At 40.1% G+C, this 14,404-nt stretch overlaps 1 protein-coding gene across 2 annotated transcripts; it reads left to right on the top strand.

The window, feature by feature from the left end:
• Positions 1–1,107: 1,107 nt before the first annotated feature.
• LOC125704755 (interferon regulatory factor 2-like) lies at positions 1,108–13,316 on the top strand. Of its 2 annotated transcripts, XR_007381230.1 has the most exons (10): positions 1,108–1,358; positions 5,682–5,774; positions 7,574–7,673; positions 7,970–8,146; positions 9,143–9,177; positions 9,932–10,031; positions 10,495–10,659; positions 11,535–11,607; positions 11,857–11,900; positions 12,131–12,226. XR_007381230.1 is itself a non-coding variant. In XM_048970760.1 (9 exons), the coding sequence occupies exons 2-9, from the start codon at positions 5,688–5,690 to the stop codon at positions 12,431–12,433; spliced, it is 1,011 nt and encodes a 336-aa protein (XP_048826717.1). In that variant the 5' UTR covers positions 1,109–1,358; positions 5,682–5,687; the 3' UTR covers positions 12,434–13,316. The 2 variants fall into 2 exon arrangements, 1 of the variants encoding a protein (XP_048826717.1); XM_048970760.1 differs by lacking the exon at positions 11,535–11,607 and having other exon boundaries at positions 1,109–1,358; positions 12,131–13,316.
• Positions 13,317–14,404: the final 1,088 nt, after the last annotated feature.

Here is a 14,404-nt window from a genome sequence, read left to right as displayed (position 1 = left end):
AGGGGAATCCAGCGATCCTATCTTATGAGGCGAATAAATGAAGCCTGTAAAAGGCAAACTGGAAAGGTGGTGAGAAAAACAACCGTGGCATTAGAAAAAAAAATTATATTAAGCGAGTTACGTAATATGAGTATAGGTGTATCATACTGAGAATTCTCAAACAATACATGCATTCTTAGCTATGTGTGGGGAAATGTAAAGAAAAAATATAGATTTTTAGGATTTGCATTAATACTGAAAAATACAGGCTACCTCCTAGCGGAATATAAGTCACTCGTTTCATGTAATACACATTAACTTGGGTTTCTGTTTTAAAACCGGATAATGTCTTTGGGTAGTAGCGACAGACACTTGTGGGAATACTCTTACCTGTCATGTGGTTCTATAAGAATTGTGGTCAATGCCTAGGGCAGTATATTGGGGTTTTTTTTAACTATGTGGTGCTTGCTAGAATTTTTGTTTTTTACTTTGTCTTATTAATATGTAACCCTGCAGAGTAGTAGAGCAGAAAAACATCCACTTCCCTTTTCCCCCATTTAAATAATGCGTCATGCTGAGTTTCGAAAAAAACTTATGGCAAGAAGCATGTTTTTCTATGTCTGTCACGCTACAAATGTTTTTCCACGCAAAAAAAAAATAATGACAAAATTGTATTCATTTTCAAACGTTTGCGCCAGGGGTCGCTAAACGACAATACAAGTATAAATATTTTAACAAGTAATGTAACATTTTGTAAAAAATAATAATAAAAAGAATAACATTGAAACCTTGGAGAAAAATAGGAACATTATTCATGTCCGATACACTGGTTTTCCAAAGAGTACTGAGTATGTGGAATCAAAGGTGTCTTTTTATGCCTTTATATAAAATATCTGTGTATATAAAAATGAATGTATCTGCGCATATATATAATATATAAATAGACATATCATACATAATGTATATATAATATCTATATACATATTTTGTCATGCTTCTCCGACAGCCACCGGGTAGCTTTGTCAACCGAAACTATGCGCTCCAAAATACAAGGAAATGAAAACGAAATCAATTTCCAAAGAAATGATGAAAGCAGAAGTGAGGACCAATAAAATAATGTAGCAGACTTCCGCGATCTCCGGACCAGTGCAAACGCCCTCTAGGTTTGTGTTGACGAGAGGCAAACGGATCTCGGGTGGGGATTTCCACTCCGCACATTGTGGTTATTCTCTTCACTTGTTTTGCTTTCGATCTGGACATCGATATAGGCCAAATCTGTAATTATTATTTATTACTCAAGGGACTTCGGCACCAAACATTTAACTTTTAAGCAGTTGCGAGAGGCTCGTCGCAATTGAAAACCGAACAGCGTACTACAGGTAATCGTTACTCCGCATATCTCCATTAATTGGTTATACTAAATTTAAAATGTAAGAGAATTAAGAAAGAAACATGTAGTAGTACAAGAAGGAAATTGAAATTGCTCTTTTTATCTGCTGCCAGTATGTCAAATGCGTGATTTCGTGGTACTTTAAATATGAATATATGACAAAAAATTCATTCGGTACTGTCTAAAATGTCTGAAGTATTAAATGGCAACCGGCGGGCTTACTTTCTGTGGTATATCAGCTACTCACCGTTTTATTGAGCTAATTTAAGCTGATATTTAAGTAAATGTTCGTTAATAATAGGCGATTTTGCAAGTGTTCTGAGGATTATTTGCATGTTATTAATAATTATTTATTTTAAGAGATACGTGGTAAATGATTCCGCGTTAGCCCCAACGTTTATAAGTTACTGCATGTTTAACTACGAAAAACCAAAATATTACACAGTCCATGCAGATCATAAGCGAATACATGTTCTGCAGAGTTTTCCATGGAAAACGGTCCTGTGCAGATGACATGTGTAGCTTAGCAACTGTTTGCGTTCGTGCATTAAAGCTGCTTTGCTATTGGTCTGTTTTTCTCGAGTCTCGCGGCCCAGGTCTTGTAAGTCGCGCTCAGACCAACCGCGAGGCTCTCGGGCGACCGCGGGCCAGTGAGAAACTTCGGCAGAGAAGTGGGCGGGACCCCGTGCGGTGGACGAGGAAGCGAATTCTAACCGAGACAAAGCAGCGCTTCCCGTGCTTCCTGTGCGCTGCCCTGTAGTTTCATAGAAAGGCAGTAGCAGTTAACTCTTAATTGCTTCCATGGCGCAGCTAAACGCGCCCATTTCATCATTCAGTAACACAGGTCAACGTAAAGAGTTATATTCGTTTCCAGTGTTAATACCCCTTAAAATATTAAATTATATGTTATAAATGTTAAGTATCTGACCATCTCCTAGAAATATACCCTGATCAAATATAATAATAATAATAATAATAATAATAATAATATAGTAAAATGAATGACGTGTGGACTTTGCATGTTCTCCCCATGTCGTTGGGTGTTTTCCTCAGGGTACTCCAGTTCCCCCCCCAAATTGCCTGTAGGTGTGAATGGGGTTTGAGTGTGCCATGCAATGCGTTGGTGCCCAAACCTTAGGTTGTTCCCTGCCTTGTACCTGTAGCTTTCAGGGTAGGCAGACCCCCCGCCACCCTGAGTAGGACAAGCAGTTGCAGAAAATGGATGGATAGATATATGCATATTACTATAATATGTCTACCAGACGAAACTTGTAGGACTTCTGTACAGAAAAGGCTTCGAATTCTAGTACCCTGACATGGTAATATTTATGAGGTAATTGAAAGCTGTTGTTTCCCCTGTGTTGAATTTGGTAATTAGTACTGAATCAGTTTCACAACTTTGAGATTCTCTGATGGCTCGTGATCAGGTGAAGATTTGTAGCTTCTTTAAGACTTTGGCCAATCCACAGGCACCCAAGCTATTGACAGTCTGACAATTCAACATTATACCTGGTGGAACAACTGAATTTATGTTACTGTTTACAAATGTAACTCAGAACTGCACTGGGCACTGCTGAACAGAACTTTTTCTCAGAATGAGAACTGGATGGACCACTGACAACGTGCAACAAATTAATTCTTAATGGCCTGACCAGCTGCCAAGTGTATTACATCTTGGAGTTGGGTTGTGGTTGATATTTAGCCAGTTAAGAGTGTTGGATGTGTTCCAGGTGCTGGTGTTATCAAACGATGCTCATCATTTGCTCACGATTCAAGGGCATATAGGCGACCTTACTAATGTTTTTGAATTACCTTCTAGAAGTTGTTAAAATCTTGGTAAAAACATTGACACCCAGGTAATGGTTCTAGACCACCTGAAATATAAATTCTACTACAGTACAGAATGAAATAGCCCCAAAGACATATGTTTCACCACATACAGACGCTTCTCTACTTAGAAATGAGTTACGTTCCGAACAGCCATTCGTAACTTGAAATGTCCGTAAGTCATCATTCAACATCATTTTAAGGGTATACTCAAGTACAAAGAACTAGGATGCTGGGAGTACGCACGCTACGCCGCTGCGCGGAGGAAGTAGTGGCGAGAAGTCAAACTGGCGTGTAGAAAAATAAATATTATGTTACGGACAGGAAACGGGAGCCCAATGAAAACAATTTGGACCTGCAGTAATCTTCATTTGTATATCTGAAAGTTTGTAAGTTGAAAGTACGTAAGGAAAGGAGCATCCGTACTTCGAAAAATGTGTCTGCGAACACGGCTTTCCTAAATGTTTGGGGGGGTACATATTTCCCATACGTGCAACCTACTGCTTCAGCTGAACTGGAAAGGCAAGTTATTTGTTTTTTTTTTTTTTTTCTTTTCAAATAAATGGGTTCCACTGCGTCACACATATGCATTTATAAATAAAGAAGGTCGCCCATGCAGTCATGTGTCCGGTCTTATATAACGCTTAATGTGGCTCGCCCAGGTTTTATATAGTTGAGGCTTTCTGTACAGCTCGCTGTTATTTGCCACAAAATCCAGCTGAGAATTTTTTTTTCAGATGTGCTTTAAGGTTTACTCTCCTGATTTTAAATTAGGATCATTATAATTGGTGTGAAATAAAATGCATGTATTACGTATGTAAAAAAAAAAAAAATGTAATCAAAACAAGATTTGTTACAAGTGGTTCAGAATCAGTCCACAGGTACATATCATGCAAATGGCTTCACCTTTGCTCTTAAGCCTGGTGTTGGCAGCATCATGCCATGGTCAATGATTGTCTTTAGCAGGAACTGAAATATATCATGATGGAAGGGAAGGAGGGTGATGCAGAACCGAAGCCTGCTTCAGTCAGTATATGGAAACAAACAATCTTTCCTTATAAGGACTAGGCACCTTCCTCATGTTTTACAGTTATTTTGTCAGAGCCCTCTCAGTGTCACAGCTATTGGTCATCTGTTTGACGTTGTTCGCTGGATTGTACTGGCTAAAGAAGCTAAGCAGTAAATATTAACGAAAAATGTTCTTGTTATGTCCTTTTATTGAAACTGCCACGTGTATTTAGAACTAATGAGTATTTTTGTCCAGGAGATTTAGATGTACATTTGTCCACTGATTGCCTTACTAGAATAAATGGTAATACTTTACTCGAAGGGGCACGAATAACTTAGTTACTCGGTCACTACTCAAGAACAAATCATGAGCTAATATAGTTCTTGCATGAAATATATGAACCGTCATGACTGATTACTGATGAATGAACATTGGATCAGTACGTACCTAACACTTAGTAACTGGTTAATTAATGGTTTAAGTAAGCATGTACTACTACATTATTTGCGCCCCCTCAAGTAGTGTTGCCAAATAAGCCTAATTAATAACGATAATCCTTAATGCTTTATTGACTTTATTGATGTTTCATCTCCCCAGACTTGTGTTTTATTTTAATGGTGTGTTAACTTATCCCTGCTTAGGGAAGCAAATAGTTAGAAAATGTTATAAGATTGTTAACTGATGACAAGAAAGACGTTGCTGTTATAGTTGCTTTTGTTAGAATCTGGGCTTCCGGAGTCGTGACGTCACAGGCCTGTGGTACTTGAAGGTGGGATGTGCAGGGGCCCTGATACTCTGAGTAGGAGCAGTAAAACCCACAAACCCCCAAAGAGAAACACAAAGTATACGACGTTAAAAACTCATACGTAACCGTGTGGTTCATATGGTTATGAGTGCAGTTGCAGAGAGGAGCAGTTCACTAATTAAATGTGTTTTATGAAAAGTAGTGAAACATACTGCAATAAATTTTCCTAGAAAGGCAAATAATGGTCTTCATCTCTTCTTCATCTTCATCACAGTTTTTTTTTTTATGGTGAGGGTTTGCAGTGGCAGCGTGCCAAGCAGGGTCACGCCGGACATTTCTTACCAAGACGCTTTTTCTAAGGGACATTGCCAAGCTACCTGGGAGATGTCATTACTTCGGCGCATTCTGCTCTGCCTGTACCACCTCCATTAGCTCATCTGTGTTCGAAGTAGCAGTATCTCTGTTTTGAAGTCCCTTCACATTTCCGCACTCCTCCCCAAGTTGTGGAGAGTGGGCGCCCCTGCAGAGAAACCCCATTTCAGCCACTTGTGCTTGTGACCTTGCTCTGTTGATATGTACAATCAGGTTTCCCAATGTCTAACTAAAACCATAAAGTATTTCTGGGATTTCTCGACTTCCTCGTTGGTATGAGAATAGTACTCACTGCAGATGACAGTAACAGGCGATTTATTAACTGGAGCACGCTGTAACCCCCTTCCTGATGTCTTCAGGTCACCATGCCAGTAGAGCGGATGCGAATGCGGCCATGGCTGGAAGAGCAGATAAACTCAAGTAAAATACCAGGACTTAAGTGGGTTAACAGGGTGAGTATGTTCACGCATAGCATGGCACTGCCCAATTATCAAACCTGATTGGTTGAAATTTTCTATAACTGCACACGTAGTGCATGTTAGGTAGTTCTATGTCTCCCTAGCCATGCGTTTATAAATGTATAATGCATGTCTTGTCGTGTCTTAACCCTTACTTATGCAAGCTTAGAATACATTGTATTCTAATAAAATAAAAAATATTGCACCAGTCTAGATCCTGCTTTTTCTGATAACACAGTTGTCCACATACCTGTAATGCTTTTTGGATCCTGACTTTAAAAACTGCCTTTTTTATTGCAGAATTAGAATTAGAATTAGAATTAGAATTAGATTAACTTTATTGACCCCAGAGTGAAATTCTTGTGCATGTGAAAATCAGATGCTCATCAGCTTTCAATGGGGCTACATTCCAATAAACCCATCATAAGTTGAAAATATCATAAGTCGAATATGAATTTGCCATGGTAAATAAATAAACAACAGTACAATGCATTGTTAAACATTGTATGAAATGTTACACTTGTACACTTGTGATCGCTACGGAGACTGGAAGCGTGGCTGGGTGGATGCCGCCGTCCCCCGGCATCAGTGGAAAATATCATGCTCCATCTTGCTAGCCCGAGAACCGATCAGAGTTCAAAGTTTGGTGGCTACTGAATGTGCGTGACTATCGCGTCATTATAAAGTCGAAATATCATAAGTAATAAAGTGTATTCTAAATTTCTAATTATAATGACCAAGTGTTCGTCTTGTAAAATTTGTACGATATTTAAATAAAAAATCATTTAAAAACAAATAAAAACTTTCGGGTGATAACTGCTTGTGTTAGTGTGGGCAAACAGAATCACAGGACATGGGGGCGTCTCCATAGGACAGTTGTTTTGTTAGAGATAGGGATTCTGTTGTCAGGGTTACAGGACAGGGTTGGGGACGAGACTGATTCAACATGCAGGGGAAACATGAATTCACACTGAATTTTATTTAGGTTTGTGCATCATGGGAATCATGATAGGATGCACTTTAGGCTCTGACCAGGTCTGCTGGGGATGTAAATTAACAGAACACATCAGTTCAAACCAGAATATGTTACCAAGGGTCACACAGACCACCCCTGATGCCTCCCAAAATGGCCACCTTTTTTATATAAAAAATAGGTAATGCTCTACGAGTCCTGAAACTACTAACTCATTGTTTTCTAGACCTATTTTCATTTACCACTAATATATACTGAACGTTAATGCTGCCGATAATGCTATGATAACTGTGCTGAAATATTTTGAGTGCATAGCAAACAAGGCAGTTCAGTTCTTTACCTTGCATAGTAAACTTTCTTCACTGAAATATGTAAATTTATTAATTTCATGTAGTTATTGGTTGCTTTTGTGACGTTTTGTCTGTGTGTATCTACTATGACATTGGCCTTGACTTAGTTTCTTCGCTTCCTGTGTGCAAAAATTCTGTGTAAAGAGATGAGTTTTGCCAGTTTTCTTTTTCTTATTACTTGCTTCTGTATTATGTTGTGATTTTCTTTGGTATCAACAAAGTTATCACTATATCACAGCTTTCTATGTACTAAATTTCTATGTATTTTTTTATGGCAAAGGAAAATCCATGCAACAAACTTTATGTATATACTCCATCAGCAACCAAGTTTAGTAAATAAAAGGGATGTTTACTTAGGAATTAAACAGTGCAGCTGTGTGCTCTTGATTTTCTATGCAAAAGTACGTGGAGTACATGTTGGTAGCAGGCAGGGTGGTAGATCAGTGACAGTCCTTGCCTGTGTGTTTCAGGAGAAGAAGATCTTCCAAATCCCATGGATGCATGCAGCCCGCCATGGCTGGGATATGGAGAAAGATGCTCCATTATTCAGAAACTGGGCCATTCACACAGGTATTGGGAAAACGCAGAATGGGCAATGGGATTGGGGCAATGGAGAGGGGAGAGGGTCAATGGCATGCCATAACATTCTATTATTTGCGATTTTGTACTAGATGTGACAAACAAGGATGTGCATCTCATGTGCTCCACAGTCACTAATTAAATGGTATGATGCCAGTGTAGCTAAAAGGCACCCCCAAGGTGGATGAATGAAGACGATCGGCCTTTTGTATCAGGGTACGGTGGAGGTTTTGAAGCTGATTTATTTGGTTGACTGTTGTTTATAAATGTCCTCCTACTTTGTTTAGGGAAATATCAGCCGGGTGTGGACAAGGCAGACCCAAAAACTTGGAAAGCCAATTTTCGCTGTGCCATGAACTCCCTTCCCGACATCGAAGAGGTTAAGGACAAGAGCATTAAAAAAGGAACCAATGCATTCAGGGTGTACAAGATGCTAATGCCAACAGAACGACGGACGAAGAAAGGTCAGTCAGAGACCTGCATCCCAGTGCATCTGCAGTGTACAGAATGGTTAAATGAGAAAACTCTTATTTTGACATCATGGAAATGGATACATCAGCCTTCAGTTTTAATGCTGGTTAAGTATCATTCCCTGGCACCTGCTTGGCTCCAGTTCCAGAATGTGCAGGGTTTCTGTTACTAGGGAAATGTTAGAGATTACATCAGCATTCACTGATGGGCTCGTTATACAGCGTCGGAACAAAATCGCTGTCGGTATTCCCCCCACCTTTGCTCTGGGCCACTGGGTGTCAAGCGTTTGATTGCAAGTGATACTGTTCACACCTTTGTCCTATCCAATAGTATCGCTGCCTTGCAGCCGAAGTAAATCACTAGGCTTTGTTGCTTGCAGAATTTACGGATGCTTGTCATAGGCAAAAAAAAAGTGGATTTTGGGCTAATGCATATGCAAACATCCCATTTGAAATAATGCAAAAATTTGCTTTGCACCAGCAAATTTAAATGCAGAATACGTTCACAGAGAGCCAGACTGGAGGACAGGAAGTGGTGTCAGATTTTAAACTTGCTTGAGCTTCTTAAGCAACCACTTCAAATTTAAACTCTCCTTCCCTCGAGAAAGTTTTCATTAGCTCTGATGAGACAGGTGCTTCTCGTTACAGAATCCTCCGCAAGTCAAAGCTATATCACTTTGAGTCGAACTGTCCTAGCTTTTAATAAAGGTATAACATGCACTGATTTAATCACATGTCCATCCTTCATCGTTTCTGTAAGATTTATCTTAGCTTGAGCGGCACACATGAGCCAGGCTGTGTGTAACATGCTCTTACAGAGGATGACACAGCTGGAAGCCGGAAAACAATACTTTAATGAAACAAACAGCTTTTGTTGTGTTGCAGCGGAGGTGACTGAAATGCCATTTGTTTGTGTGTGACCGGTCCTCAAACAGACCAACTTTCTTCTACTGCCAGAACCATGCTTGAAAGTTTATTTCCTTTTTGCAGGTAAAAAAAGGACTGAAAAAGAAGAAAAAATAAAGGTATTTGAGGATTCCTGAGATATTCTAGATTTCATGCTTTTCGTATCTTTGTAATGTAGGAAATGACAGCTGTGTAATGAATGAATGAATGTTTTGTTATTGGGTGATACGCATTTAGCACTCAGCTCACAAGTGCTTATAAGTCACCATTAGCATAATAACATTTTATGCACTAAGGGTTACAGGAGTCGTTTATACATCAAAGCTTTACTAATGCAAAGGAGTCTTTCGTATATAACATCTAATAATTTAAAAATACAATTTTTTGATTGCATAGAGATGTTAGTATAGTTTCCATTGTGTAAGGTGGAAGGCAATGTTTTTTTTCACAAAATGCAGTTGAGCAATTCAAAATAGCAGAATGTTTTATGATAGAATCGCTTTTTTTTTTGGAACTCAAGCAACTAATCCAACACGATTTAAACTGCTAACACTTATATGAACCAGTGTTTCCCAACCCAGTTGGTGAAGGCCCCTAGATGACCTACATATTTGATCGGTCTCAGTTCCCAGCACACCTGTACTAGTCATTCTGTGTTCCTGATTGGCTGGGAGCTGTAAGGGAGCAAAAATGTGGACTGTCAATGGCTGGTTTGAGAAACACTGATATAGACCACCAGGTGGAGCAGGAAAGGGATCGGCAATCATTTGATGAACAACGTCATCACAAGCAAGCCCACAGTGATATCTGATTAGAGAACTGAGATTAGTAAAAGAATGAGGTTTCCAATCACAGTGCCATCTCTGTTTTCAGGCGGGGTGCCAATCCATGTGGGCAGAACAAATAAGCAGTGCACATATGTTCTCCTTAGCAGTCAAGGCCGACAACATGCAGGACAGCCTGGCACTAACAGGTAACCACCACGAGTATCTGTCTGTGCTCCCCTGTCTTGCGATTACATTACGAGTCCTGATGTTCATCAGAAGCAATGTTGTCTGCAGGATTCCCATACAGAATTTCCACAAACTGTATCTCATGAGCAGCTTTATACAATCATTCTAGATCGGTAATTCTTCACTCACTCTTCAGGCCCCACAGGCCAATCCGCATTTTTTTGTTCTGTTCCACTACCTACACACCTTATTTTAGTCGTCAAGGACTTATAACGCCCTTGAATACCTGGTTTGGGCATGCAGAAAGAGGACAAAACAAAATGCCTGGGGGAGCCAAGAGTAATGCACAAGGAAGTGGCAGAAAGTGGCTTCTTCTTCTGTTATCCTAGCTGCATGCTGCATAACATGCTATCATTAATGCCATGACTTCTGAGGTTCCAGCTGGTGTCTCATGCTTATGGTGACCTCTCATCGACTCTGCAGACCGCACTTGTCCAGCGTCTCATAGCCTGGAGGAGGAGCAGATGACTGTCGGCGACCTGCCGGACGTCTGTCAGACCATCGAGGTGACAGCTGAAGAGGAGGACCAGTCCGTTAGCTCCAGTCAAATGTACCCCCTGCAGATCTCCCCGGTCTCCTCCTGTGCAGGTTTGTGGCCGATGCCCTGGGACGGTCGGTCACTTTAACATTCCTCTCCCCACATTCAGCTTGGCTTTAGTAACATTATAGGCTACTTATTTCTTCACTGGGAAGCAGCTATCCCAGGGAATCATCACCATGCCATTGGATAAGAACCATGCATACTACAGTAAATGCCCAGTGGAAAAGTGATTGGACGATGGATAGGCTATAGTAAATATACAGCTCTGGAAAAAAAATAAGAGACAACAGCACAGTTTTTTTCTTTCACTTATTTCTCAATTTATGGGTGTGTGTCTGTGTATATAATAATAATATATATGTATATATATTTGCAAACTGCATCCTGGTTCTCCTGGTTCTCATTGATGAAGGGCTTCTTCCTTGCTTTATGGGACTTCAGTCCTGCTTCTAGGAGCCTGATATGAACTGTCCTAGCAGTGCACTTCAGACCGCTTAATGTTTCCCATTCTTTTTGAAGGTCACTTGATGTCATCCTCCGATTCATTAGAAACTGTCGGATAAGTTAATGGTCGCCTCTGGCATTAGAAAGTTGCTTCTGCCTTTTACCTGGTTAGTTTTTGGTCTCCTGCTTTACCTTATTCTTGTGTACTGCTGTCTTAGAGATACAGAGTGTGGAAGCAGGCTGCTGTGTAGCCAGGATTAAACCAGGATTTAAAAATGCATATTTAAAAAAAAAAACATGGAGTGGTGTCATAATTTTTTTCCAGAGCTGTATATACTAAAACAATAAAAAGATTTAAGTTCCTTTTGGAGAAAAGCACTGTACTTTCTAACCCAATTACTGTATTTACAACTGAAGATGCAGCTCAGGGTAAATGACTGATGAGCAAATATTGGCTTTTCTTTTGAAAATTCTCCAGAAGGATGATGATGGTGTTACGATTAACAGTCCTACACAACTATTGCTTGCTGCTAATTCACCTGAAAGTTTGTGTAAGTTAACAGTGATACTATCAAATCATCCATAGCTTGTGGGTTCACCTCTCATACAATCATTTAAAAATATACTTCTTGCCATTTTATCTTTAAATTTTATTTAAAAGAGGTAAAGGTGGCTACTCATTACACAAAAATTTCACTACTGTGCATTTACGTGATTTTGCTTATGAAACACAATAGTAGAAATCGAACCTATATGTCAGAAGATGTACTGACCATTTTTCCTTTTAATTTCCTTGGCAGAGAGTGAAATTGAGAGCATTCAGAGCGAAGTGGACACCAAGGAGGTGTGTTCCTAATTTCTTTCTTTTTTTTTACATTTTACTGAATTATTTCTGACCTATTATCGTTTTCACTTTATCAGTTTTTAAATATTTGGTTTAAAATGTAGAGGTGCACATTTCTAAGTGCCTGTCCTTTTGTAGCTGCCTCCCAGAGGCTGTGATCTGATCAGGCAGTGTGGAGGACGGCCCCTCTGAGTAAAACAGTAACAGAGTCTTTCTGGTGTAATTCGCAGGGCGGGTGCGGAATGTGGGTTGACGGAAAGCCTCTGTTCAGCACCTCCGAAGTGAAGACGCCCACCTGTTCGTTGCCCAGCATGGCTACCTTCGTCACATCTGGGAAGTCTAACTTGTCTAAGGTGTCCAGCAGTGGAGAGGAGCCCCTCCTCCTTTCATATGACTACACTCCCTGGAACGTTCAGCCAGTGCAGGTTGCACCGTTCCCCACCACCTCCAGCAGCGCCTCTGTCTCCGAGTCGCGAGCTAGTGTCATCATGAAGACCTCCGACATCTCTAAGACCACGGTCAAGACCTGCTGATTTTGGCTCTGGAGCCAAAGCGAGATGGACTTGGTTTGGAGTGACTGACCTCGGAGGTGAAATACACTGGAGTGATATTCTCAAAAACCCAACTGGACCAAAGAACTTCACTGTGTTTCCACTGCGCCTGGGAGCCTGCTGGATATAAGAGCCCCATCTCAACCGGAAAAGATTTCTGAGTTTGTGAGCAGCGTCACAAAACAGCCGAGTTTTGAGACGAAGACCACTCCCTCCCTTGAAAAAGTTTTCAGTTGCTCTGATGAAACATGATCACCTATTATTTGCATCACACTGTATTGCTCCTCTCGTCTGTAGCCTTAAACACAGCTATACAGTACAGATGAAGCTCTCTGGATTGTGTGTTAAAGACCACATCATTCATTGTCCTGCACCGCATCATCAAGTAATAAATCACTGTGCCTGTGATTATTTTTTTCTACCACATTGTGAGGCCTTTTGTATACAGTCGGATGTTACTGGAGTTAAGTTCCCCTGAAGGTTTGGAAGAAGCCTCTGTCAGCTCTTTGAGAGGCGAGTTACCTGTAATGCTTCTATGAAAAAAAGTTCAAGTAATTTAATGTTCTGGGAAGCTACAGGTTTAAACTAAACCTCTCAACGTTTTCCTGGCCATACTTAAGCGGTTTGTAATGCAGGGATTAATGTAGCATTTAATGTAATTGATTTGAAAAATATTTTTTCAGGTTTTATTAATTTTTCCATCATTTTTGCAGTAACTTATACCTGAGGTGGGACATCTGTACTGTATATATGAGTATATGCATTTATGTATGTGTGTGTGTATATATATATAAATAGTTTTATAAATGTGTCTTAGGAAACATTATTAATCCTGTGGATGATTAAATATGCAAATTTATTATAATTTTGTGTGGAGTTCTTTTTTTTCTGGTAGAATGACTTGGGGGTTTGGGTTGGGGGTTTAGGCCTGCATATGGGAAAGTGCCCCATACTGTGTTATTCCCTGCCTTGCGCCCCTAAACTTCCGGAATTGGCTCTGGGCCCCCGCGACCCTGCATAGGGTATGCAGGTCAAAAAATGGACGGATGGACAAGCAAATGTTACAAATTCTTTTTAAGCTCAATAATCCTGTTATTTACTAACCTGTGGCCTGCACTATGAAGCGGGGTTACTGGTTTATCGGGTTAACTTGTGGGATTTAAGGTACCACAGTTTAAATGGACTTCATATTCGCTCACTTACATTTTGCCCAGTCTACCTTAAATCCGACAAGTTACCCCAATAAGCCAGTAACCCCGCTTCGTAGTAGAGACCCCTGATTGCACTTACTGGCCCATAAGTAGTCTTACTGGGTTCCTTCTTTTTTAATGGTTAATGTGTAGTTATGTACCTGCTGGGTAGCTGCTGTTCCAGTACTGCTTACAATTGTACCTGGATATTCACTGGAAGCTCAGCCTAGCTGCACTTGTGCCTCGTTGACTCCTTGACGGCATAAGTGTTTGAAATGTGCTGTTTGCCTCTCTTCTACATCACGTTGGAAAAAAGCATCTACTAAATATGTAAATATTTAAAAGCCCAAAATGTGTGATCCATAACACAAAAACTCCAGAGCCATTAATATCTGCATGAAATATATGGAGACATTCACTATGATATTTTAGCGGGTGGAAGAAATTACATATTTTATGAATGCTGCCACTTTGGAGAACAAAGAATCAGTGAGTCATTTGAATGTGTGCAAAATCATCCACATTTTACATAATCTGTTATTACCAGCCAGTTCATTCACAACGTGATTGAAATCAACTCGATTTTCAGAGAGGAGGATTGCCAGTTGTCAAGACTTGGAGTATAGCAGATGCATTACCACAGGGATGCAATTAGACGATACATCACAACAGTTTTCATGATTTAAAGATTCATTAATTGGCAGCTACTGAAGATTTCAGCTGAAGTGCCCTGTCTGGATGATTTCATAAAACTGGACCACAT

This window comes from Brienomyrus brachyistius, chromosome 12 (genome assembly GCF_023856365.1).
Source record: "Brienomyrus brachyistius isolate T26 chromosome 12, BBRACH_0.4, whole genome shotgun sequence".
Taxonomy (NCBI): domain Eukaryota; kingdom Metazoa; phylum Chordata; class Actinopteri; order Osteoglossiformes; family Mormyridae; genus Brienomyrus; species Brienomyrus brachyistius.
This window is presented reverse-complemented; position numbering and strand designations above follow the sequence as displayed.

What these genes read in the sequence shown, in the direction of transcription:
- LOC125704755 (XM_048970760.1), top strand. Translation starts at nt 5,688, where the DNA reads ATGCCAGTAGAGCGGATGCGAATGCGGCCATGGCTGGAAGAGCAGATA. An exon ending in AGAACGACGGACGAAGAAAG is followed by an intron (nt 8,147 to 9,142) that starts GTCAGTCAGAGA and finishes TCCTTTTTGCAG; the next exon opens with GTAAAAAAAGGACTGAAAAA. An exon ending in AAAAAGAAGAAAAAATAAAG is followed by an intron (nt 9,178 to 9,931) that starts GTATTTGAGGAT and finishes CTCTGTTTTCAG; the next exon opens with GCGGGGTGCCAATCCATGTG.